This window comes from Saccopteryx leptura, chromosome 6, assembly GCF_036850995.1.
Source record: "Saccopteryx leptura isolate mSacLep1 chromosome 6, mSacLep1_pri_phased_curated, whole genome shotgun sequence".
NCBI lineage: Eukaryota > Metazoa > Chordata > Mammalia > Chiroptera > Emballonuridae > Saccopteryx > Saccopteryx leptura.
In genome coordinates this window covers 27,171,035-27,197,785 of record NC_089508.1, presented here as the reverse complement: position 1 = coordinate 27,197,785, position 26,751 = coordinate 27,171,035, and the positions used below count along the sequence as shown (strand labels likewise).

The window sequence follows — 26,751 nt, the reverse complement described above, 5'->3', positions numbered from 1 at the left end:
AGCCTTTGACACCAGACTCATTCGAGGTTTTGCTGCTTTCCTAGCTAGGTAGCTTAGGACAAGCCACCTAACCTTTCTGAGAACATAAGCTTCCACAGTCATCAAATGGGGATAGAAATTCTTATCTGGGATCAAAACTACTGCTTTGCACAACTCCAGAGGGTACCATTCACACTGTTGTCTAAGTGAGTGGTGCCACATGAAACCCAACTCCATAGACTACAAGGTGAAGGATGCTACACCATTGGAACCAAAGTGCTAACATAGTTCTTGTGAGGACCAGAGATTATGCCTTGCAAAGGGGCTGGGGTCTCGTAGGTGCCAAGTAGGCACGGCATTATTATGGGATATGGAGGCAGCCCCTGGAGTAAACAGTACACCTCTCCCAGACACTTCCTACACTGAGAGTTGCCCCTGCCTAGTTCAGGCTCATAATGTGAACCAGGGAAGAGTGAGTAGAGACCCAATAACTCACAATAGCCTTGTTAGCAAGACTTCAGTTTCCATGTCCTATAGGGTCTCTCTCAGTTTGGCCCCATGGTAACTACAAAGAGTATTCGAGTGTAATAGTTAGACTCCTTGGCATTGGGCTGGGGATAGTTAAGAGGTTTCCCTCTATTAGGGTTTGTAGCTGACTTCAAGAAATCCTGAATGGAATCTCTTCCCCAGCCTGGTTTTCCACTCTCTGCCTAAAGCAACTGATCCTCTTTATCTTCTCTCATAGGATGTCTTCAAGTCAAGAAATATTTATTAAAAACCTGTTATATGCTTGGCAAAGACGAGAGGGGAATGCCAAGGGAGGTAAGACAGTCCCCAGCCCCAAAGTCACAGAAGAATTAACTGAGCTAGCTGAGGTGATGGAGTCCAGGAACACAGTGCCCCATGGTGTGTGTGTGTGTGTGTGTGTGTGTGCCTGTGCGTGTGTGTAGTCATCTTTACTTGACACCTGGGCCCAAGGGTTCCATACTCCTCAGAGCCCTCAAGCAGGAAACCAATAGCTTCACTGCTTGCCTCTGACATTCAAGCTTTGCTCTTTCTTCCAGGTGAGGGCCCTGCCCTGCCTAATGCAGTTTCCTGTTTCCTCCCTGCCTCTCAACTGGCCCAGTTGGCTGCAATTCTGCAGCTTCCCACACGGGAGTTAGTCAAGAGCTCTCCATCAACTGGGGACAGAAGCTCACCTTTTAATCGCCTCTCACATCCCACCTCCTCCTCACCCCTCCACACCAACAATTCCATCCCTTTTATTCTGTTTGCTTGGTGAAGTCTGAGACATAGCAGACCTCTTGCCTTGTCTGTCTGATTTACTGCAGAAGCCCTAACTCCCAGACCTCATGAGCTGCTCAGTACATGTTAGTTGAATGAATAGGTGAAAGAATAGATGAAATCCTTCCATGGGTGTTGGGCACATTTCATGCTTACTCTCAGAGGAGGATTTAACAGTGGGCTCACTGGGCATGCGCCCTGGGTCCCAACTTCTGAAGGGCCCCACAAAACCCCAACTTTATACTTCTTCTCCTTTTTTTTTTTTTTTTACAGGGACAGAGAGAGAGTCAGAGAGAGGGATAGGCAGGGACAGACAGACAGGAACAGAGAGAGATGAGAAGCATCAATCATCAGTTTTTCGTTGCGACACCTTAGTTGTTCATTGATTGCTTTCTCATATGTGCCCTGACTGCGGGTCTTCAGCAGATCGAGCAACCCCCTGCTCAAGCCAGCGACCTTGGGTCCAAGCTGGTGAGCTTTTGCTCAAACCAGATGAGCCCGCACTCAAGCTTGCGACCTCGGAGTCTCGAACCTGGGTCCTCTGCATCCCAGTTCGACGCTCTATTCACTGCGCCACTGCCTGGTCAGGAAACACACTTCTTTTAATGTAAGGGGCCCAATATTTTCTTCTGCGCCCTGAGCCTCAACCGACCTTAATTTGCCTCTGCTTACTCTAGGAAGATGGTCACACATCTGTGGTTGTTCTCCAAAAAAAAATCACCTTCTTTCCTGCTAGGGGCCCTTGTTCCTGACCCCTTTATCATTCATTTGTTCATTGGGCCAATATTTACTGAGTAGTTCTTCTTAACTAGGCACTGTATCCTGTGCTGGAGACAAGTCTTGAGCGTTCTTTACACTCTGACTCCTTCTTTTCCCCAATTGTCACCATACACCCCACCCAGGTCACTTGTCTCTCCCTTGTTTTGCCTTTCACAACAGATGTCCCAGATTAGGGCTTTCTTTGACCCTGCCAACCTGCAAAAATGTTGAGGGAAGGTGGACTAGCATCTGCCCTCAGCCCATTCTCCCATCCCAATCCAGGGACCTGTCCCAGCAGGATTCTGGAAAGACTCCCAAGCCACCCTGCCTCCTGGATCAGCCCTGAACCTTGTGGTCTTAGCTCAGACCCTGGCCCTGCCCATGGGCGTCCTGCCCCAGCGCCCTGGCCCCTGGTGCTGCCTGCGGAGGGAGCTGCCAGCTTTTTGGAATTCCTAATCGCTCCTGGCCCCGGTGATTGGCTGCTCAGCTCTGACCCCACTTGGGCTGCCGCCTGGTTGGATAAAAGGGGAATCTCCTTGGGGCTCCAGAGCATTAGACACCGGAGGGGGCACCTGGGACCAACTTCGCCAAGCGGGGAGCCCGGCGGGGGGGTGGGGGGAGCTAAAGACTTGCGGCCTCGGTCCCTCCAAAGAGCCGGGAGATGACGGGAAAAGCCGGGGAAGCGCTGAGCAAGCCCAAATCCGAGACAGTGGCCAAGAGCACCTCGGGGAGCGCCCCGGCCAGGTGCACCGGGTTCGGCATTCAGGAGATCCTGGGCTTGAACAAGGAGCCCCCCAGCTCCCACCCGCGGGCTGCCCTCGACGGCCTGGCCTCCGGGCACTTGCTGGCAGCGCGCTCTGTGCTCAGCCCCGCAGGAGTGGGCAGCATGGGGCTGCTGGGGCCCGGGGGGCTCCCTGGTTTCTACGCGCAGCCCACCTTCCTGGAAGTGCTGTCTGACCCGCAGAGCGTCCACTTGCAGCCGCTGGGCAGAGCGTCGGGGCCGCTGGACACCAGCCAGACGGCCAGCTCGGGTAGGTGAGGGCAAGGCTGTGTGACTGCCTGACTCGCGGCCGGAGCCAGGACCCCACACCGTCAGCTGTCGTTTGCGTCGCAAGGTCTCCTCTGAATGCAAAAGTTCGTGGCAGGCCGAGGGGTCGTAGCCGCGCCTGGAGCCCGCGCGCCCGGGGCGAGGGACGCGCAGATGTCCCCGGCGCCGCCGGGTTTCATCCCCAGCGTTCGGGTCGCCGCGCTGTTCTCCCGTCTCTGCGTCGGGCCCGGCTCTGGCGCGGCTCCCGGCTGGGGCCCCACTGGAACCCGGGCTGGAGGTGTCAGAGCCCTTGGGGCGGGCTGGGGGACCAGGTTCCTCGGCTCCATCCACTGCGGCCCCAGCCTCCCAGACGACCCGCTCCTGAGCCCGGTTCCGTTCCGTGCGCCGGGCGGCCCGGAAGCCGGTGGCAGCCTCGGCCCCAGCCCAGGTGCCCAACGTTGTCTTTTCCTTTCCCTTTTTCTCCATTCCAAACTCCCGTCTTTGGTCAGTTAGGGTTTATTTTTCACCCACGAGCTTGGCCAACCCGGCCATCGCGGCGGCGGAATCCGCCACGACCTGATTCCATGTGAGCGCCACAGTGTGTCAGCTCTCGGCGCCTCGAGGGCTCGGGGTCCCTGGATGACCCTGCCGCGCCCTCCCCGGGCCGTTTCCCAGCCTCGCGTCCCCGCCCGCGCGGACCTCTGGCTCTTCACGGCAATTCCTTCGATCTTTCGTTACCGTTTTATTTTTATTTGGAGGGGCAACGAAAAGTGTCGCGTCGCAGTGGCTCCAGTCTCGAGCGGGGGCGCATTGTGCGGGCACTGCCAAGGGGGCTGCGCGGCGGGAAACCGCAGCCCGGCGGGCGCCCCGCTCCCTTCGGCCCGGTTCCGCTCCTCGGGGCCAAGTCCTGAGCCCGGGGCGACGCGGCCGCGAGCGCGGGTCCAGGCGTGGAGCCCGGAGCGTCTCCGCGACACCACTTGAGGCTGCCTCGCGCCTCTGCTATCCCTGTCTCTAGAGCGCCGGGGCCTTTGCCTCTCTTAAAACGAAATCTGCTCAAAACCCCGGGATTGGGGCGCCGGCGCGGGTAGGGCCAGCCTGGGCTTGGAGACGGGGTCGACCTCGCGGAGGACTCCCCAGGCAGACGGAGCGGGTCGCCGCGGGTCCCGGAGGCGGCGCGGGTGGGGCCCTGGCGGGTTTGGGGTGCCTCACGTTCCCGAGCGTTTGCCATTGCGCCCCCAGTTTGCCCCATGCGCCCCCGCCTGCTTTTCAGATTCGGAAGATGTTTCCTCCAGCGACCGAAAAACGTCCAAATCAGCTTTAAACCAGACCAAGAAACGGAAGAAGCGGCGACACAGGTAAGGCCCCCGTGGCCCTTTCTGTGACCTCTTCTGCTCACCCACCCCTCCACCTCCTGTTTGGGGATCGGGCCTTTCGGACTCTGTTTTCACCCCTCCGGGTCTGAGGCGCGGGGCTCGGGCGGGGCGGGGAAAGGGGGCGTCGTTTGGGCACGTCCGCCGGGCCCGGGCGCCCCGCTGCGCCGGGTGAGGACGCTGGGAGGCCTCCGGGGAAGCGGCGGGGTTTTCGGCTTTCTCCTCCTGCTTCGGGAGAAGGGAAAGGCTCCAACCAGCAGCCGGAGCCGGAGAGAGGCCGCTGGCCCCAGATACCACCCTGGCCCCCGCACGCGCGGAGAGCCACGCACAGCCCCGGGGGGCAGCTCGGCGCGCCTCCCGCCCGAGCCGGCTCCTCCGCCCTCTGTCCCCGGCCTCCATTTCTCTCCCGCGGTCCCTGTGCTGACAACCCGCCACCTTTCCGCTCCCACCGCCTCCAAAATCTCGAGCGCGATATCTACATTCACGGTAATTTTTCGTTAGGTGTCTGCTCTTTCGTTAGCTTTCCTTCTGTGGGCCTCAGTGTCCTTGTCTGTAAAATGGGAAGAGACGTGTGTGGACTGGGTGACCCCCCCAGCCCAGCTGGAGCAGAGTCGGCGGCGCTGGGGTGCCGACCAAAGAGAGAGGTTTTTTAAATAAATACGTCTTTAAATAGGCATTGCTTGCACCAAGTTAAAATTCAGTCTGTGCGGAAAGATATATCCTGAAAAGTAATCCCCTCACCCCAGACCCTGTGTCAATTTACCAGGAGCTTTTTTAAAGGAAGTAAAAGAGCAGGAACCAGAAATCTGCCTTTCTACGTGCGCCGCTTCCAGGCGCTGCCCCTGCGCCCATCCCGGGTCGGTTTCCCCGACCTGAGCCGGGTCCCGGTGGGGGCCCGCGGGTTCCGCTGGCTCTCCGTCACTTCTCACCCCACCCCCCACCCCCACGGGCGGAGCTCGCCCCTTCCCGCCCGCCTCTCCTCAGCCTCGGCCTCTTCTCCAGCCTCTTCGGACCCCTTCTCCTGGCGCTTTTCTGCGTGTCCCCCTTCCTTAGCCCTTGGGAACTCCACCATCGATCCCCACCTTTTAAAGGGGCTCTTCCCGACCCCAACAGATTCCCGCTTAAGTGAGGGTGAACTTTGACTTGGTTTCTCAGTGACCTCGGTTCGTTCCCTTCAGGTAGCTGTTTGTTTCTGTTTAGTTTGTTTTATTTTAAACGGAAACCTTTTTTTAAAAAAAGTCCTGATCCTGGGGGGTGTGGCGGTGTTTTTGTTGTTGTTGTTGTTGTTGTTTTCACATTCATTCACCCAACGAATATTGATTAGAGCGCTTCTGTGCCCAGCTCATGCTGGTCCCAGGGTGGGCAATCCTGCCAGCCTCTGAGTCCAGGGACAGGGACCAACTGAACTGCTTCTGTGCTGATGCCAAAAGAGGAGAGGGGCTCCCCCAGCGTGCCCACCCCCTGGGTGCCCCAACAATGTTTCTGCATCAGGACATCTCCCTGGGTGGCACTTGGAACTGGCTGACTTAAACCCAAAGTCCCTGCTTAAGGTTCCTGATGCTCTGTCCTCACCTGCCACCTTCTCTGCCTCTGAGAGCTTTGGAGGATTCCCAAGAAGGGACCGCTGTCCACCTGCTCTACGTTTCTGGCTATTTCTGGGGCACGAAGGGAGCAGACTAGAGAGGGGAGAATGGCTACTGATTGCCAGTGCAGTTTTTTTTTTTTTTTAAAGTTTTTATTTATTCATTTTAGAGCGGAGAGGGAGAGAGAGAGAGAGAGAGAGAGAGAGAGGAGAGACAGAGAGAGAGATGAGGGGAGGAGCTGGAAGCATCAACTCCCATATGTGCCTTGACCAGGCAAGCCCAGGGTTTCGAACTGGCAACCTCAGCATTTCCAAGTGGACGCTTTATCCACTGTGCCACCACAGGTCAGGCCAGTGCAGTTTTTAATTAGTAAAAAAAGAAGAAGAAAAGGCATTTTCCTGAGCTGCTTTCATTTGGGGATTTCAGGAAAGAGACCCTGGAATCTGGGGAAGAGCTGGGCATCATTGAAGTTCCCAGAAACACCCAGGTTTGGCAGGGGTTGGGGAGGGGAGAGGGGGTGTGCAGCAGCCCTGGGGAGGGGGGGTCTCAGGTTTTCCTCCTCTCTTTAGCCAGAATGCTCAGACAAGGTACAGTGGGAACCCAGGGTCTGGGTTTCTGCAGGAAGCCAGGAGTGGAATTTTTGGATCACATTGTGGGATTGGAGGATTGGACGGAAGTTCCCTGGGGTCATGTCAGCATGGAGGAGTGGATTTACTCAGAGACAGAAATAAGGGGAAATTTGGGGGATTTGAAGCTTTGTTTTGTTTTCTGTGTTATGCAAACTCTCCTAAGCAGAGCCAGAGCACTTGAATGGTCTTATACAACCTAGTGTCATCTTTTCTCATTAGCTTTGGCCATACACCTAATTTAGGTGCTAGAGTTTCCCTAGCTTTTAAAAGAACTTGAGTGTTATGATTGTCTATTTTGACGATTGGGTAGGGGCCCTTCAGTAAGTGGCAGGAGAGAAATAGAAAGCGGCAGTTCTTGAAAATTCTGAGGAATTAACTTTCTGTTTACATAAGCGTTTCATCCCCCGCCCCCAAGAGAAGAGGAGAAACGATTTAGAATCAAACCAGTCATTTTCTATAAAGAGCAGAATCCTTCTTCCTCACAATGCCCTGCGCCCCCCCCCCCCCCCCGAGATATTAAAGACACACCAGCACAGGAATGCAGGGCTTACCTGGTACTTTTCCTGTGCCGGGTGAGGGTGCGGACAGAAGCAGCAGCGGGGATTCTAAACCTTGAGAGCATGTTGGTGAGGGTGCAATATAAAGGTCACCTAGAACTTGGTGAAATTAAGGTCTGAAGAGAGAATTCGCATCTCTCAGTGGGTGTGTAGTATGTTTATTCAAGAAAGGAGGTCTATGAACCCCCTAATATTGGAGGCAAAATTTATGTATTGGAGCACATTCATTTGCACATTTTCCTATGGTGAGAAGATATAGCTTTTACCAGGTTCATAAAGCGGCTGGACCCAAAATAGGTCAATGTGAACTGCTCTGTGGGGGCGGTGGGCTGTGTAGGTGGGTTCTCTCAGGGTGGTCCGAGTGGAACGTCCCTGAATGGGGCCCCCTGCTGGGCGGGCGCCTGAGCTTGTATGCGGGATGGTTGGAAGGTGGCCCTTGCCTTCTGAGCTCAGGAAGGGACAGGGCGCCCTCCGCCTTGTATTTTCCAGCCTACAACGCTGAGTGTACCTTTAAGGAGCTGGTGAACCTGGGCAGACGAGGAGGGTGGAATGTTGAGAGTTGAGGGGGTGGGAAATTCAGTTCTCAGTTGTCCAAACTCTGGAGTTGCAGCCACATTTGATCTTCTCGTGAGTCTTTGAACTTTGAATGCAATTGAAATGATTCACTCTGTGGGAGGAGTCCAGAGAGCGGTTCCAGCGGGCTGAGGCATCCATTTACCTGGTGTGCTCCTCACCCTGTGCCTGGGAGGAGGAGGAAGAGGGGCTTTCCAGCAGCTTTCTAAAATTTCTATCTTAACACCTTTTCCTCAAAGCACTTCCAGAAAGATTCCTGTAATGAAATACTGCCGAGGGCTGAGATAATCCCCCCCCCCAGAAGGGCAGTGTGGGTCCTCCGCTTGGAATGAAGAAAAGCCTAACCGTTAGGCTGTGAGTGTGTGTGCTTGTGAGAGAGTGCCTGACTGTGTGAGGGAGTTTGTATCTGATTGTGCCCAGAGGCGGATTTAACGGTGGGCACACTGGGTGCACACCCTGGGCCCTGACTTCTGAAGGGCCCCACAAAACCCCAACTTGACACTTTGTTCTAATGTAAGGGGCCCAGTATTTTCTTTTGCGTCCGGGGCCTCAGCCGACCTTAATCCGCCTCTGATTGTACCAAGCCCCTGGATTTGGGGTCTGTCCCAGAGGCCTAGGGAAGGGTCCTTCTGTCTGATCTGGGACAGGTGCAGTCTGTTTCCAGGGCCCTGAGTGTCTGGCTTTGCTTCCTCCAGGACAATCTTTACCTCCTACCAGCTAGAAGAGCTGGAGAAGGCATTCAATGAGGCCCACTACCCAGACGTCTATGCACGGGAGATGCTGGCCATGAAGACGGAGCTGCCGGAGGACAGGATACAGGTAACAGAGCCCTAAATCCCTCTGTCTCCCATGTCCCCCACTGCTGGGGACTCGGACGGCCCTGGCTCCCAGGTAACCATCTCCTGCCCTTGCTATGAGCACCTGCTTGCCTGTGATCATGTTCTCATGAAGAACAGTTTGGTATTTGCCGAATGCCTACCACGTGACGTGGGCACGCTGGGGGACAAGAGACTTAGCAGATGTGGCCTGGCCCGCTGTTCCAGACTGTGGGCTTCCTGAGGAGGGTATCAGACAGACTCCGAGGGGCCCTGTGGTGGGAGAAGGAGTTCGGGGGGTCTTGGGTTCTGAGCATGGTATTTCTGCTTCCTTCCCCATGAGGTGGTTGCTCCCTCTTTCGACTACCGCCCCCCCCCCCACACACACCTCCATCCACCTGAGGCTCCTTCCTCCTCTCACAGCCAAACAGCAGGCCCTGCCTGGAGCTCCTGCTCCTTTCTTCCCCCAGCTCCAGCCCAGAATGTGGCTGGGGACATGTGCTTGCAGGTGTGGCTCGTTAAGCCCTCCTCCTCTCCCGGAGAGTTTTGTCATTACCAGCCACTGATCTGGACTGACATGTCCTCAGCTGCGCTGGGCACAGGGCCTCTTTTCATTAGCAACAGGACCTTCCCAAGTCCAGAACCACCCCCACCCCGGAGCTGGGCGGGAGTTGATGAAGTCTGATGGTTTCTAGACGGCTCTGTGAGGAGGAAGAGTGAGTGGGTGGGAGAAACATTTCCAAACGACTGGAATTTGCCTTAGCTGGATCGCTACGGCACAGGAAAGCTGTTCCATCAGCCGGGTGGCCCAGAGTAGCTCACTGCTGAGGCTGGGGCATGAGGGCTCTGGTTCCCCGAAACCCCATCTCCTCGCATCTCCTTTGGTCATTGTCCTTTGAGGTCCTGGTCCTTTGCGTCTCCAGGTGTGATGTGTGTTGGAGGTGAGGTGGGGCTGTAGGAGGAACACACATGAAGTGTGTGCGGTGGGGGTGGGGGGCTCTGGGCTCTCTCACTGGAGAACCAGAGAATGGGAAATGAGGCGTGAGCTGCTTGGAAATCTATTTGGAATTTCAGTCGGTGGTTTTAGACATTGACACTAACAATAAGCTCAATTATTCATAATCAGATTATCTGTTTGGTGCATTATGCATGATGGCCTGGATCCATCACCCGCCCCACCCAGCTGGGCTCCAGTGGGGTAAGGCTGGGTGTTCGCTCTCAATCTTGTGTGTGTGTTTTGTGTGTGTGTGTGTGTGTGTGTGTGTGTGGTAAGTGTGTGTAAGCCAAGGCCCAATGCCGTTGCCGCGAGGGGGTAACCTCTGCCTGGCCTTCATTAGCACAGAGTGGGCTATCACAAGTGTCTGGGTGGGTGGAGGTGGACAAACGCTCCCTGTTGGCAGGTCCCACATTTTCACTGTTGACCAGAAGGAAGGAACAGCTGCCTCTGGCAGTGAGCTGTCCTAAAACCTGTCAGGCTGTGGGGGAGGGGGACTTGTTACTGTATTGCCATCAATGCCTCAGCAAGTGGCTGGTGGCTTCTTTCAGTTCCCTTGGAGGTGTCTGTGGGCTGGTGTCTAAGCCACCAGGACCAGCAGGGGGAGCTGGAGTGCGAGTCGGTTGGTTGTCCTGGGACTGTGAGGACTGGCTATGGAATGTGTGCCTGGGAGAACAGAGGCAAAAGCTCTCCAGGTCCTTGAGCACCGCTTGGTTCTTTAGGTAAATGTTGTCCCCAAGGGTGTTTTTGAGCTGTCAAGTCGCCCTGTCCCCAAATGCTCTGCTGAGCAGCCTGGGGAAAGTTTTCTTGTGTATCAATCACAGTTGCAGCTATAATTTATAGAGCAGTTTCTGTGCACCTGCTGTTTTAAATATGTAATGTACACAGGAAAGGCAGGGAGGTGTGGTAGTTAGGGGCACCCGCTCTGAGACAGACTGCCTGGGTGTGAGAGTCCTGGCTGCACCAGTTATGAGCTGAGGGACTATGGACAAGTTACTTTACCCCTGAGCCTCCGATTCCTCTTCTGTAAAATGGGGGTGGTAGTGGCACCTGCCACTGCGATGAGCCATATGTGTGATGTGTTCCCAGCCGTGCCTGGCACATGCCCAGTGCTCGCTCAGCTTCAGCTCTGATCTCATTAAGTCCTGGTGACAGCTAATGGAGCAGAGGCCATTAGCCTCTTTTTATTACTGAGGAAACTGAGGCAGAGCGACTTGCCCAAACCACACAGCTAATAAGTGGAGGACACAGGGACCTAGGTCTGCATCTAAACCTCACTTGTTCACCTCCTGCCTCTTGGGTTTGAAGCTTGTGCTTTTTCCTGAAGCAGAAGGAAGAGAGAGGCTTTGAGGTTAGGTGGGGGGCCTGTGTCAAACCTTCTTTATAAAAACAACCAATAGCCTGACCAAGCAGTGGCGCAGTGGATAGAGTGTCAGACTGGGATGCGAAGGACCCAGGTTCGAAACCTGAGATCACCAGCTTGAGAGCTGGTTCATCCAGCTTGAGCACGGGGTCGCTGGCTTGAGTGTGGGATCATAGACATGACCCCATGGTCGCTGGTTTGAGCCCCAAAATCACTGACTTGAAGCCCAATGTTGCTGGTTTGAGCCCAAATTTCGCTAGCTTGAGCCCAAGGTCTCTGGCTTGAGCAAGGGGTCACTCACTCTCCTATAGCCCCCCAGTCAAGGCACACATGAGAAATCAATCAATGAACAACTAAGGTGCCACAACGAAGACTAGATGCTTCTCATCTTTCTCCCTTTCTGTCTGTCTGTCCCTAGCTGTCCCTCTCTCTGTCTGTCAAAACAAACAAACAAAAACCTAATACTTATTGAGCACCAGGTACTATTCTTTAAAAAAACAAAACTCATTCATGAAAAAATTACTTCTTCAGTGAGGTGAAACACGCGTCTCCCTCCCTCCTGCCCACCAGCAGCCCCTCCACTGGCAACTAGTTTCCCTTGTTTCTTTTTATTATTTTTATTTTTCATTTTTTTATTTTTTACAGAGACAGAGAGACAGTTAGAGAGAGGGATAGATAGGGACAGACAGACAGGAACGAAGAGAGATGAGAAGCATCAATCATCAGTTTTTCGTTGCGACACCTTAGTTGTTCATTGATTGCTTTCTCATATGTGCCTTGACCGCGGGCCTTCAGCAGACCGAGTGACCCCTTGCTCAAGCCACTGACCTTGGATCCAAGCTGGTGAGTTTTGCTTAAACCAGATGAGCCCACACTCAAGCTGGCGAAACCTGAGATCACTGGCTTGAGTGTGGGATCATAGACATGACCCCATGGTCGCTGGTTTGAGCCCCAAAATCACTGGCTTGAAGCCCAATGAAGGGGTCTCAAACCTGGGTCCTCCACATCCCAGTCTGATGCTTTATCCACTGCGCCACCGCCTGGTCAGGCTTCCTTGTTTCTTTTTAGAGATTGTTTATGCATAGTTCCAAGGAATCAGAACACCCAGTGAGGTAGGTACTATTACTATTCCCATTTTACAGATGGGGAAGCTGAGGCACAGAGGCCAGAATACAGACCTTTACGCTCCAGAACCCTTGCTTCACTACACTGCCACCCTCTGCTCATTTCCTCTCAGTGTGTTCGGTGGGAACAGTGCCTCTAAAGATGGAAAACTACCCACTCCAGAGCCAGTCCCCCCACCCAGCTTTCTACCCGGGGCCTTTGTGTATGCGTTGGAGGACGCAGAGGTGGGGAGGGGTAGTTATTAGAGGCTCCAAGTCTGATGTTAGATATTCTCAAGGTGGAATGGGAAGGTTATTGGGCTGGATGTCAAGAACATGGATCTTTGTTCTGGCCCTGACACTCCAGGCTTAGCAGAAGCCAGGTCATTTACCATCTCTTGGTTTCTTCATCTGTAAAAAAAGAGGGGGACCCCTTCAAGGGAGGGCCTTCTCAGATCACCTTCCTCACCAGGGCCCTGGGCTGCTGTTGGTTGAATGGGGGAGCATAACAGGTGAAGTTTCACAGCCCTGGGTGACAGCTGGTACATACCCTCCTGGGCCAACCCCAGTAACGTCTGGATGTGTCTGCCATCTACTCCTGTCTGATGCTCAGTGAGAACCCAGTGTGGATGTGAAGTCAGACACACTTACTTCCAATCTGTTTCCTTGCCAACAAGCCAAGCGCTGAGCCTCCAGTTACTCATTTGAAATGCAATGTAATAATTAGTAATAATAATAATATTTCCCAAAATGTTAATTTAATAAAAGTGTTGTTATTAATAGCATTATTTAGTACTTACCATTGTCTCAGATATTAAGGGCTTTCCCTGCCTTGTTTCATTAAATTCTCATAACAGCTAGATAAATTAAAAGCTCTATTTTTTTTTTTTTTGAAAGACAGAAAGAGAGTCAGAGAGAGGGATAGACAGGGACAGACAGACAGGAACGGAGAGATGAGAAGCATCAATTATTAGTTTTTCACTGCGCATTTTGCTACCCCTTAGTTGTTCATTGACTGCTTTCTAATACGTGCCATGACCGCGGGTCTTCAGCAGACCGAGGAACCCCTTGCTCGAGCCAGCAACCTTGGGTCCAAGCTGGTGAACTTTTGCTCAAACTAGATGAGCCCACGCTCAAGCTGGCGACCTTGGGGTCTCGAACCCGGATCCTCGGCATCCCAGTTCGACGCCCTATCCACTGCGCCACCGTCTGGTCAGGCATAAGCTCTATTTTTAATAAGATATTTTAAAATTGGTTTTAGAGAGAAAGGAAAGGTGAGGGAGAAAAACATCTATTTGTTGTTCCTCTTATGTATGCATTCATTGGTTGATTCTTATATGTGTCCCGACTGGGGATCGAACCCGCAACTTTGGCATATTGGGACGATGCTCTAACCAACTGACCTGCCTGGCAAGATCCTGAATTAGATGCTCTTCTTATCCCCATTTTCTGTTTGTGGAAAATGAGGGGCTGAGAAGTGAAGTAAGTAATAGACTAGATTCCACCCAGTACTCAACTACTACCATGTGAGAGGGAAACACAAATACCTGTCTACACAAACTAGAATAATCCATGCCAACAGCAGTGACGATGGCCAGTGCCTGGGGCAATGATCTGTTTCCTCTGCCTTAGGGCTTGGGTGGTAAACAGTTCTGTGCTCTACAGCTCTCTGGGTTGGGGTAAAGGAATATGGTGTATTGTTTGATAAGGAAGATGTTCCAACTCTTCATATCAGACTCAGACACGCAGTCCTCTTTGTGTCTCCAAAAATTGCTGGGATGGGCATTCTGGAAGCCTACGCCAAAAGTCAGCTCTAGGGAAGAGGAACTGGGTTCCCACACTGACTTTATTTTCTCTGTAAGGTCACGCATTCCTAGAATTATAAGGTTGGGTATATATATATATTCACTTATTTACTGTATTCCTTTTTGACAAGACTGTACTTAATAAAAATGTCTCCATGACAGAGAAGCGGATGTGCAGAGTGAACAGAGCCCACACCTCACCCCAGGTCCCCGCAGTTTGGTGTAAAGGATGGCACAGTCTGGATTCTCCAACTAGGCCACCTTTATTTTTTATTTTTTTTAAATATTTTATTTATTGATTTTTTTTTTTTAGAGAGAGAGGAGTGAGAGAGAGAGACAGAGAGAGAGAGAGAAGGGGCAGGAGCAGGAAGCATCAACTCCCATATGTGCCTTGACCAGGCAAGCCCAAGGTTTCGAACCGGCGACCTCAGTGTTCCAGGTCGACGCTTTATCCCACTGCGCCACCACAGGTCAGGCCTAGGCCACCTTTTTAAAAGAGGTCCCTGCCCAAATTATATGCCAAAAGTTAGGAGGTAGGCGCCCTTATAGGAACGCCCACATGGGAAAGGGTTGGAGGGGGTCTCAGCCTGGGACATTTATTTGAATAACAGAAGTGCTTTAAAAAACTTTTTGGGAAAAAAAAGAAAAAAAAACTTTTTGGATTTTTTTGCCCTGGCCAGATGGCTTGGTTGGTTGGAGCTTCATCCCAAAGTGCAGGGGTTGCCAGTTCGATCCCTGGCCAGGGCACATACAGAAATAAATCTATGTTCCTGTCTCACTTTCTCTTCCCCTACCCCTCTCTATAAAATCAATTAAAATATTTTAAAATTATTTTTTATTGTTCAATTACAGTTGACATTTAATATTATACTAGTTTCTGGTGCTCAGAATAGTGGTTAGACATTTATACAATTTACAAAGTGACCCCCCTCATAAGTCTTGCACCCACCTAACATCATAGACAATATTATTATTATTATTATTATTTTGTATTTTTCTGAAGCTGGAAACGGGGAGGCAGTCAGACAGACTCCCGCATGCGCCCAACCGGGATCCACCCAGCACGCCCACCAGGGGGCGATGCTCTGCCCATCGGGGCGTCGCTCTGTCGTGACCAGAGCCACTCTAGCGCCTGGGGCAGAGGCCAAGGAGCCATCCCCGGTGCCTGGGCCATCTTTTGCTCCAATGGAACCTCGGCTGCGGGAGGGGAAGAGAGAGACAGAGAGGAAGGAGAGGGGGAGGGGTGGAGAAACAGATGGGCATCTCTCCTGTGTGCCCTGGCCGGGAATCGAACCCGGGACTTCCGCACGCCAGGCCGACGCTCTACCACTGAGCCAACCGGCCAGGGCCATAGACAGTGTTATTGACTGCACATTACAGTATTATTGAATGCACTCCCTAAGCTGTACAAATTGTCAGTTACAAAATAATCACAAGGCATCTTTTTAAAATACCCGTCCAGGGCTCCCATGCCCAGTAATTCTGTTCATGGGTTTTGTGAGGCGCTTTGATATCTGTATGTTTTTAAAGCTCTGCAGGTGATTTTGTGCAGCCAATGTTAAAATGCTGGGTCACAGACCCAGGAAAGGAGTTTCTCTGCTTTGAGTGGGTTAATAGGAGTGGAAGAAAGTGGAGTTTGGGGTGACAAGATGGGATGAGGAACAAGGTGACTGTCTGTCTGGTATGCAGGGAAGGACGCTGCCTGGGGCTCCCAGGAAGAGTGGGCAAACTGCCCCCTAGTGGACATTAGGGGCTGCAGCAAGAACAGGCTTCTCAGCCTGGAGCTGGGACTGGAAGGGGTTGTGCTGAAATATGGTGTCAGAAGTGCTGAGTGGATATGGAATGTGGAGTAGTTAAATCACACCAGCAATGAGTCCAATTAATCAGCTTGCAGCTAGAGGAGAGGGGAGAAGCTGGGTGAATGTGATGGAAACTGCCACATGCCGCCAAAGCCAGGCCTGATGGCATGGGGCAATATTAGAGGGCTGGGTCTGGGGTAGTCAAGTGACCAGAATGTGCAAAAAAGCACCCAATTATGCAGGATGTCTCCTTTGCGGAGTGACCCTGGAAGGGCTGCAGAAGGTTTCCTGCGAGATCTTTGAGGGAACAAACCCTGGGCATGTTGTTCTGTGAGGATGCAGGGGTGGGCGATCTGCCAGACAGGAGCTGAGAGGTGACAACAGAAGCCGTGGTACAGCCGCAGCTGCTCGCGCTGGTTACTACATACGAGAGAAGCTCACAGGGTTGCCTGGACGGCCTGATGTGTATCCTTGTCGCGAAGAGCTCCCACTTGGCAGAGAGAGAGCCCTTCCCCAGGTCCTGTCCATCCTTGGAGGCACAAGATCTCAGGACGCTTTCTGCCAGCTGTGGGGGCACTGACCAGAGCAGCTGCTGACAGCCAGACGCATCCACCCTGGGCTTCCTCAGCGCGGCTGGGACATCACCTTTGAGGGAAGATGCACCAGGAAACCCAGGCTCTTTCCGGAGCTGGAAGATCTTCTCTACTCATCTTCGCCTGAGACTCCAAACCTGGTGGTCCCTGATGTCACTCTTGGGTCCCTTCTCAGGAGCTCAGAGCACTGAAATGTAAGGCGGGGCTCTGGTCCTTGCTTGTGCCTGGACGCAGGTTCTACCGAAGAGTTCCAGACCCAACTCCCACGGCAAAGAGCAGTCTCTTCTAGAAAGTGAGCAGTCAAGGAAGTGACTGGGAGAGGGACTCAAGGAATATTTGGGGCCAGTCCGAACCAAGAGTCCAAATAGAAAAAAGGGCCCAAACGCTGCAAAGGAATCTCAAAGGTGAGAGATGAGACTGGGCTTTCTGTGAAAAGTGTAACAGACCACTTGTTGGAAAGCACAGCCTCCTCTCATTGCACATTTACCTACAGGATTCATCCAGCATCCAGCCAAAGTTTTTAGTTCTTATTATGTGCCTGGCATTTTTCATGCACTATTCTGTTTAATTTTTATAACAACCCTGGAAGGAGGTGATAGCACAGGCAGATGAAGAACTGGAAGCTCAGAAAGGTTAAGAAACGCATCCAAGGTCACAAAGGCAGTCGGAGACAGCGGGACCCCCAGCTTCGGTTTTCGAGCTCCTGATCACAGCCACCTGCCCAGAGAGCTGGATTCTCCATGGTGTTCTCTTGCATTCGTGCTTCAAGGGCTTGGAATGTATGAGAAATGTGGGGAGGGTGGCATTTGTTTGGCACTCTGGATGCCCATGGGGTGGGGACACGGATTAGTGGCTGTCTGTATTAAAATCTTACAGCCTGAAGGTGAAATCTTACACCCACACATGCACACACTTCCCCCAATTGTTGTTGTTATTTGTCAATCTAGCTTTACTAAAGGGCATATGGAGGAGGCCAGAGGGGCAGGTAATGCCACTTATTAACCTGCCCCCTGGGCAGAGATGCCCACTGATTTCCTGAGCCCTCATTGAAATAATGAGTAGCATTTATTGTACACCATGTGACAAGTGCTGCTTTTAGGCACTTTTGCTTATTTCCTCAGTCCTCAAAACAATCCTGAAAACTACGTAGTCTTAGTTTATGTTTGAAGAGACTGAGACAGAGAAGGCAAGTAACTTGTCCAGGACCACGCAGCAATTTTGGTCCAAGCTGACTTCAGTGCTTCCTACAAACTGTTCAGTTCTGTTCACACATGCTAGTTGTTTCCAGGGAGAGAAGAGAAAGGCAAACATGAAGAGTGGGTAGGGTTAATTCTAATCCCTTGTCCTCTTCCCTCCAAGGTACCATTGCCACAGCTTCCCTGCCAATTGTCCTAAAAAGAAATTGTTTTGGCTGTCCAGGTTTCCTCCATAAATTGGAGCAGCATCTGGTCTTCGCAGAGAGCCAGGCATTCGAGGAGCCTATAACCCTGGGTCTGGATGACTCCTGGTTTGAGCGACCAGCTGGCGCCAGCTCCCCTGGGAGTATGTAGGCAAAGCCTGATCTGCAGACCAGTTATTCATTTCCTCAAATTAGGAGGATCAGGAAAATGGTTCTTTTTTGAGGCTCCAGATATGATCTGAATCCCAAGTCTGCACCCGGTTCCTTGGTGTTCCAGTCATGATGCTGTTTCCATCTGAGAGCCCGCCCCCATCTCAAGCACTGACGCTCACGGAATTCTGGGGAAGGCGGGGCAATGCGCCTTCCCAGGCACCTTCACTGGGGGCAGGAGTCTGTGCCTTTGCATATTCCCCAGTCCCATCTCCAGAATTCATACATCCGAACTGCGCTGGAAATGAACAGTTCTGTCATAAGTTTGGAATCAAACACATTGGTGGCAAAAAGTAGACCAGACCTTATGCATCCCTCTCAGTGTGATATTATAGGTTTTGCTGCAGATATCAAAACTGACAGGTTTAGTTATGGTGTGCTGCTGCAAGGTGTTATATAACATGGTATATGCAACACCTATTCTAAAATCCCAAACATTCTGGAGTCTGGCCTTGCAGGTTCCCATTAAGGGTTATGGCCTCGTTGTTTTATAATGCACTATGTTGAAGAAGAAAGGTTGTCTCCTGACTGGGAAGCAGATGGGATTCACTAACAGAGCCTTCCCAACCCTCTGTAGTCAGACTAGGTGCCTGGAATTCCACCACCCAGGGGTTTGCTCTTTGCTGTCTTCTCTGAGAGGTGGATAAAACCAGAAGTAGCTTATATGTGTATGTGGATTAGTCTGTTTAGATTTTTCCTCTGTGAGAGAGGGCAGCTTGAGACAAGTGGGAACTTGGGGAGGGCGACCAAGTACTACTGGGAAGGAAGATGGGACAGGACAGAGGTCTGGGGCAAACCGCAGGCCTTGGGCAGTGAGAGAGTTGGCAGAGAGCATGCAAAAGTTGCTGGGGAGAGATTTAAACACATCATAGATCCAGGCCAGGACCTGGCTGAGTTAGCCTTGCGACTGCTTCTTGCTCTCCGAGCTTTAGTGCACAGAGTGCAGCCATTCAGTGGCCTTCAAATTACAGAAACCCTTTCCTTGGCAAGGATCACTCAGGGCTGTCTGGGTTAGGACCAGGGAGAAACCTGCACATTGGCTTCCCAGCCCCCTAGGAGGGCCAGCGAAGGAATGGCAGTTGCCAAACCTGCTAGTATACAAGGTGTGTCCCACCTTGGGAGGGACCAGCAACCATTTTCTAATGGTGCAGGCCAGTGTAAGGGTGGAGAGCCTGGGGCGTCTGAGACCACGTCTTTTCCATTTTCAGAGGTTCCAGTCATTTACAAATGAACAAATGCCAAAGCATGGGTACACTCATTCAGTTCATCTTCAAGTTATGCGCGGACGGTGCGGTCTTTCTGCAATACAGCACAGCTGGGCTGTTTGGGAGCGGTGGGGAGGCGAGGCGACGCGGCTGGGACGCCCCCTACTGGATGCGGCGGGCCGCGCTCAGTCGCAGACTCGGGGCTGCCTAGTGCCGTCGGGGCGCTCACTCCGCCACCTGGCGGCGGCGGCGGGAACCACGGGGGCGCGCCGACTCCAGCCGCGCCGACTCCAGCCCCGCCGGCTCGACCTGTGCCTCCCGGCGGCGGAGTCAGCAAAGGGTTAAGCTGTCAGCGGCGCGATGTTAAACAGGTGTCAAAGGCGCCCCATATATCTGCAGATTGAAATCAAATTCTTTGCCGTATAAAAAGATAAATTACCCAGGCGCTGCCGCGCGTCCCACTCATCACGCCAGCGCCAGACGGCAAGCAATTTTTTTTTTTAATGTGCTAACGACCTAATCAAGCAATCAAGTCTGAGAAGATTGCAGAGTGACCCGGGCAGCCATCTGCCGGCGAGCCACGCATTCATTTCCCGCGCCCCCACGCGGGGCGGAGCCGGGGAGTGAGCTGCCGGGGGAAAGAGGGGGAAAAATCCTAAACAAATTAACACCCAATTTTCCCCGTCTAATTAGTTAAATGAGAAGTGTTTGGGGTCCCCCGAGGAGGGGGAGAGACTCGCGGCGAGGCTCGCGCTTCCTCCCCAGCATTAATTAGTGCGGGTCAATGCCACGGTTCCCGGGAGAGCAGCCGCTTTAATTTCCCGTGATATTTCAGTGCCTGAGGCCCATCGATTCAAACTGAAATTAACTTATTTTTCAATCAGCCCAGGGCTGCCCCTGGGGGTGACTCTTCTTTTGCCGCCTCCTGAATAGAGCTGGAGCAATTTTTCATCAAAAGCTGAAACCTCCGCGGTCGAGGGCGGCGGGGGGGGGGGGGGGGGGGGGGGGCAGGGGGGGGCAGGGGCGGGACCGACCCGGCTCGGGGCGAGGGAATGGAGATCTGCAGAGGAAACTAATAGATTTCTCGAACTGCCTCTGTCCTCCCCTCCGCTCCCCACTTCCCCGGGCTCCCTGGGCTTCTTGCCACCCCGGGGGTCAGGGCCCAAGGGGCTGTGAGGGGACAAGAGGGTCTTGGCCGAGCCTGGGGTCCTTCCAACGTCCAGTTTCCCGTGGGCCTCTCACCCACCTGAGGGACAGTGCAGCTGTTCCTGCTTCTGGGTCTGGCTCCTGTCAGCTGCTGGAAGTCTCAGGAAAGCTGCTTTGGGGTCCAAGAAATCTCTGCTCCCCCAACCATGGCAGGGATCCTGGGAGCTCCTCCACGCAGGGTGGGAGAGCTCCAGACATCCCCGGGGCAAACTTCCCCCTCATTCAGACCCTGCCAGTCAGTTTGGGGGCCAGGGAAACCTTCCCAAGCGTGCCACCCACCACACTTTCCTAGGTCCCCAGTCCCATTCACTTGCCCAACTCCCCCAAATAGCATTTGGAGAGTAGGTGAATGGAGGGCACTGTGGCAGGGCAGCGCTCAGGACAGGACCGGGCACAGGAGGGAGCTGCCTCAGGCCTCCTGGGATGTTCCCCAATTCTGCTTTGGGGCTGGAGCAGCTCCCAAGCTTCAAGACACCTGGATGAAATGCCCTTTGCTCCCCGAGTCCACACTGGTCTGGAAGCCTTCCTGAGACTCCTGTAGTCCCTGAGTTCTAGCGAAGAGTGAGCTCTGGGCACTCCTAGGCCAACCCCTGGAAAGGAGTTTGTCCCTCTGCTAGTCAGGAAAGAGATTCTGTCTATACCTTGAAGGTGTGAGCACTCGTACGAGAGCTACCATTGTCTGGCTTCGGGGCTGCAAACCGAGGACCACATTGGGAACTTCTCACCTGCAAGACCCTACCTAGACGCATTCCTATCCCATAAGAAAAAAAAAAAAGATCCCATTTCACCCATCATACTCTTATAAGACTCGGGTCCTCATTCTGGTGGGTACCCTGAGGCTGGAGGAACCCCCTGGGTACCATGGGGTAGGCGAGCCTGAGTAAGGACACCCACCTGGAGGAACCAGCAGTCACAGGGGTATGGGGCCACTGGCCATGGAAGAGGTGGGGACCTTAACTCCAGATAAACATGGGGTGGAGTCTTGGGCCCGGTGCCTCTTAGAGCATACATCTGACCTGTCTGTCCATACCCGCAGGTCTGGTTCCAGAACCGAAGAGCCAAGTGGAGGAAGCGAGAGAAGTGTTGGGGCAGGAGCAGCGTCATGGCGGAGTACGGGCTGTATGGGGCCATGGTGCGGCACTCCATCCCCCTGCCTGAGTCCATCCTCAAGTCCGCCAAGGACGGCATCATGGACTCTTGTGCTCCATGGCTGCTGGGTAAGAGCCCACACCGTCCTTGGGGCCCTGCCCCTGCAACAGGAAGAGTGGGCCCCCCCGAGCGGGGTACAGCACCTTGGAGCAAAGGGACCTGGCCACAGCAGTCTAACAGAAGGGAGGCTCTCCAAAGCAGGGCTGTCCCCCTTGGGGAGCCCCGAGGGCAGGCTTGGCCCCTGGCTTGGTGTCTGTCCCTTACACCCACCTATGGTTGCCTAGGACTTGCATCAAAGACAAGTCTCTGAGTGTGGCTTCTTTTGTCCTGTGAGGAGGCTGTGACTGTTGCCCCAGGGTCTGTACCCCTTTCTTCCCTTGTGGGAGGTGGGCTTGTGATGAATGAAACTGCCCCTCTCGGGGGTTAGGGGACCCCTCGGTCCCTCTGACCACCATTCTGGCTTTGCCAAAAGGACTTTGCCCCAAATCTCTCCACCTGCCATCTGGGCCTATGTCTCATAGCAGCACCAGCTTATCTTGGGGTTCTAAGATCTGGAATCCCAGGAGGGAGGGGTGGGGGAGCAAGGGCTGTGCTCGGGAAGGGACAGGACAGGCTGCTAGGGAGCCAGCAGCCCAGGGTCTGGGCTTGGAGAGCCCTCTGAGGCCAGGCACCTAGCTGCTGTTCCTTAGCCTCCTGCTGCCCCGGCCCCGGCCCTGGGACTCGCGTGACTGCGGGGTGTGAACTAAGGCTTTCTGCTTGTCCTTAATTCTGGCCTCTCTCTATCTTTGCTGTTTTCAGTTCAAGATGGCTTTCCCAGGCGATTTTCTAAACCCGAATACCAACAATTCTTTTTAGGAATGCACAAAAAGTCGCTGGAGGCGGCAGCTGAGTCGGGGAGGAAGCCGGAGGTGGAGCGCCAGGCCCTGCCCAAGCTGGATAAGATGGAGCAGGAGGAGCGTGGCCCCGAGCCTCCGGCAGCCATGTCCCAGGAGGAACTGAGGGAGAACAGCATTGCCGCGCTCCGAGCCAGAGCTCAGGAGCACAGCACCAAAGTGCTGGGGACTGTGTCTGGGCCCAACAGCCTGGCCCGGAATGCCGAGCAGCCCGAGGAAGAGGAGGCCATGGATGAAGACAGACCAGTGGAGAAGCTGAGTCCGTCGCAGCTTGAGGACATGGCTTAGGTCGAGGGCACACTGCTGCTGGAGCCCCAGGACTCTGCTCTGTTGGGGCCTGTGATGCTGGGAGATGTCCAAGGCAGGGCCCAGCCTGGCCTTTGCCACCCTCCCCTTGCCCGTAGGCCCTCCATACCCTCTGGGTGACTTCAGGCACAACTCAGTTCTGGCCGGAGCTTCGGCCGTGCTGAGACACCCCCACCTGGTCTTGACCTCTCCAGCATCCTCCGCATCCCACAGGCCTGCCTCAGAAGCCTTTCTGCTGCCCCAAACACCCCCTCAGGCTGCGTCCACTCAGTCCCTTGGGGACTCTCACTGTGCAGATCCACCCGCACTCTGTTCCCTGCTCTAGAGCCTTCTCAGCTCTGACGCCCTGTGGGTTCTGCTCCCCCAGGCCCAAAGCCCATTGCCCGCCATGGCCCTGACAGAGATTGAGGACCTGCCCTCCAGGGCCGATGTCCCGAGCACCCCAGTCCTCGGCCCAATTCTGCTCCCCTCAGCCTGTTCCTTCCTGCGGGCCCGGGCCTGGGCCTGGGCCTCTGCCGTGTCAATGTACTGCCCTGCAGGCCCAGGTACAACCTCTGCTCCCCACCACCAGTGGAGCCCAGAGTCCCGATTAAACTGGGAAGTCTCAGCCTGAGCCCCTCGCCACTCTCCCTCTCATGCCGAGTGGTCACCCTCAGGACCCTGCTCTCTCCACACCCAGCCAGCCCACCTTTCCTCTCAGCTCAGGTGCCCACACCGCATGTGATGATGTACAATACCTGTAGTGAGTCCATCCAGGGGCACTTCTCACAACTGCTGTGGCTCTCTGCACTGCTGGGGAGGCCAAACCCTCTACCGGACCCTTGAGGCTGAGTTCTAAAGCGTCCTGACTCCCCTGGTATGCTGCCTGTGACCCTGGCTTGCTGTGCAAAACACCCTTCCCCTAGAGCTTCTCACGAATGACTGGTTTGCATGTGCCCTGCCTTTGGAGCAACCCAATTCAGCTGTTAAATGTATACCTGGGAAACCCCAAACCTCGACTCAACTTCGCCCAGGCTGTCGTTGGGAGGCCAAGCCTGTAGCGGGCCTGGAGCTAAATACAGTCATCAAGGGTTGGTCACAAGAAGGCTATGAGGAAGGGCGTGAAGGAGAGTAAGGCAGTTAGACCCAAACTAAGCAACAGGCACACCCACCTTCATGCTGGGTGGGTGTGGTGGTGCATGTCCACTAGAAGAAGACAGAGACAGCGGCCGTGTTGGAGTAGGGGCTGGGGGCTTCCTCCTGTCTGCTGGTGAGAGGGCCTGTCCATAGCGATGGCCTCTCTGCAGCTGCCCCTCCACCCCGAGGCCAGGCACTTGTCCCCCCCGTCCCCACCCCATGCCACTTCTTTACCGTCCACCCACTTCTGCAGGGAATACTTCGGGAGAGAAAGGCCTGAGACAGTGAATGGGGATTTTAATTCCCTCTCAAAAGTTGATTTCATCCTCAGTGCATTCATGGAACTTTCCCCCAGTTCTTGTCTTTGTCCCCTGTTGGTTTGAAGTGTTAGACTGTAGCCCCTGGTGTGTAAATAATGTACATAAAGTGAGAAGAAAGAATCTTGATATTAAGGTGTTTGAAATATGGAACTGTAATAACTAGGTATTCTAAGCCTGTGATTTCTGTGCCATTTTCTGTAAAGATACAAGTAAGAATAAAATTGATGTAAAAACAGCAGGGGAGGGACCCAGGAGTCTCTGGGTGGGGAGGTGTGTGTGTGTGTGTGTGTGTGTGTGTGTGTGTGTGTGTGTGTGTGTGTAGCATGAAAAGCAAATCCATGATATAATTTTTAGGTCAAAATTTTGCTAGATTCCTCTTTTATTTTTATTTATTTATTTATTTATTTTTAAAATTTTACTGAAAACAGCACTTTATTTTTAAGATTTTATTTATTTATTTTAGACAGGGGGGGGGGAGAGAGAGAGAAGTGGGGAGGAGCAGGAAGCATCAACTTCCATATGTACCTTGACCAGGTAAGCCCAGGGTATCAAACCAGCAACCTCAGCGTTCCAGGTTGATGCTTTATCCACTGCACCACCACAGGTCAGGCTAGATTCCTCTTTTAAAATTACTCCAACAGTAGAGGCACTGTGGCCTGCCTTTCTCCAGTGAGCTGACATTTCACCTTTTTTTTTTTAATTTTTTTCTATTTATTTATTTATTTATTCATTTTAGAGAGGAGAGGGAGAGAGAGGAGAGACAGAGAGAGAAGGGGGGAGGAGCTGGAAGCATCAACTCCCATATGTGCCTTGACCAGGCAAGCCCAGGGTTTCGAACCGGCGACCTCAGCATTTCCAGGTCGACGCTTTATCCACTGCGCCACCACAGGTCATTGTCACCTTTCAATGACATTTATCACTGTGATATGGGGCCCTCCAACATTGTAGACACGTCTAAGATATCCCAGCCTTTGAGCCCCTTAGTTATTACCTATGAGTCCCTTCTGCTCCCCACGCAGTATATTACACTGGCCTTTCCCTCTGGTGCTTACAAACGACCCTATTTCCTTCATGCCCAGGTGAGGCCCACAGCCTGCTGTGGCCCCAAGGATCCCGACTCCCTTTTGTGTACATGCGTGCACGCGAATATCTTACATCACATTAATTACACAACAAATGGAAAAGACGATGGTATGTGGAACTGAAAGATGAGCCTCTGCTAAATTCCTGTCAAAGAGAAGGGAGTAAACAGGAGAAACAGCTGAGGCACGCTACATGAAAAGCCTGCAGATGGCTGGGCCTGCCTGCTTGGTGCTGTGAGCGATGGAACTATGGACCAGAGAGCAGGGACCGGAAGGGAGAGGTTGTACTTGAGCTGTGGGCCCACGAAATCGCATAAGATAATCAAGTCTGTCTTCCCCATAGGACTGATTTTTTCAAGGGTGGGATTATATCGTATTCATCTTTTATCCCCAGGACCCACCAAAGGGCCTGACACTATCCATCGTTGAGTGAATGAATGAATCTTCTTCCTCTAATTCATCTATTCATCCAATAGTTTTATTTATTTATTTTATTTATTTATTTTTTTAATTTTTATTTTTTGTATTTTTCTGAAGCTGGAAACGGGGAGAGACAGTCAGACAGACTCCCGCATGCGCCCGACCGGGATCCACCCAGCACGCCCACCAGGGGCGATGCTCTGCCCATCCAATAGTTTTAAAACATTTATGGAGCCTCTGTGTACCAACCAGTGGACAAGGCACTGGGAATAGAGAGGTAGGCAAAGCTGTTCTGTTTGGAGGGAAACACATAGACTTCAAGTAATCACACAAATAAAATACAAAATTGTAAATGGTCTAAGCGGCATTGGAAGCATGAGATAAGGGACCATGAAAACATAAACACGGGGCCCTGGCCGGTTGGCTCAGTGGTAGAGTGTCAGCCCTGCATGTGGAAGTCCTGGGTTAAATTCCCAGTCAGGGCACACAGGAGAAGCACCCATCTGCTTCTCCACCCCTCCCTCTCTCCTTCCTCTCTATCTCTCTCTTCTCCCGCAGCCAAAGCTCCATTGGAGCAAAGTTGGCCCTGGCGTTGAGGACAGCTCCATGGCCTCCACCTCAGGCGCTAGAATGGCTCCAGCTGCAACCGAGCAATGCCCCAGATGGGCAGAGCATCGCCCCCTGGTGGGCATGCTGGGTGGATCCTGGTTGGGTGCATGCGGGAGTCTGTCTGACTGCCTCCCCACTTCTCATTTCGGAAAAATACAAAAAAAAACCCAAAAAACAACAACAACAAAAAACATAACCGCGGGACTTTGCTCAAGGTGTTCAACCTCTGAGCCTCTCTCTCCTGTGTTCCAAATCAGAATAATTCTGCTCAACCAGTCTCACAGTGTTACAAGATCCCACACCAGCACAAGGGAAGGGTGGCCACACCACAGCAGCCTTGAGCCTGGGGCTGGCCTTGGCAGCTGTCCCATCCTTAGATCTGGGGGACAACCGGGACACTCTGGGGTTTGGGAGCTGTCAGAAATCCTCCTGGATAGTCACCCCAAAGAACTGACCCTGGAGAGAGGCACGCAGCTCTGCAGGACGTCCAGCTAGGCCCACTGGTAATCAAGGGGAGACGTGGGGCACTGCAAAGGGAAGTGACTGTTCAGGAAAGGCGGGGCCTGCACAGCAGAGCCTGACAGGGCGGGACAGAGAAATCCT

The 26,751-nt window shown here is 53.2% G+C and overlaps 1 protein-coding gene across 2 annotated transcripts; it reads left to right on the top strand.

Moving 5' to 3' along the window:
• The first annotated feature begins 2,599 nt into the window (after positions 1-2,599).
• VSX2 (visual system homeobox 2) lies at positions 2,600-24,272 on the top strand. 2 transcript variants are annotated; one of them, XM_066341763.1, is made up of 5 exons: positions 2,600-3,053; positions 4,320-4,404; positions 8,457-8,580; positions 21,290-21,470; positions 22,258-24,272. In XM_066341763.1, exons 1-5 carry the CDS (start codon positions 2,684-2,686, stop codon positions 22,581-22,583), a joined length of 1,086 nt encoding a protein of 361 aa, XP_066197860.1. In that variant the 5' UTR covers positions 2,600-2,683; the 3' UTR covers positions 22,584-24,272. The 2 variants fall into 2 exon arrangements, with proteins under 2 accessions (XP_066197860.1, XP_066197859.1); XM_066341762.1 differs by having other exon boundaries at positions 22,201-24,272.
• The last annotated feature ends 2,479 nt before the right edge of the window (positions 24,273-26,751 follow it).

Coding starts and splice junctions, on each gene's coding strand:
- VSX2 (XM_066341762.1), top strand. CDS start 2,684: ATGACGGGAAAAGCCGGGGAAGCGCTGAGCAAGCCCAAATCCGAGACA. Junction 3,054..4,319: donor CAGCCAGACGGCCAGCTCGG/GTAGGTGAGGGC, acceptor CCTGCTTTTCAG/ATTCGGAAGATGTTTCCTCC. Junction 4,405..8,456: donor CGGAAGAAGCGGCGACACAG/GTAAGGCCCCCG, acceptor TGCTTCCTCCAG/GACAATCTTTACCTCCTACC.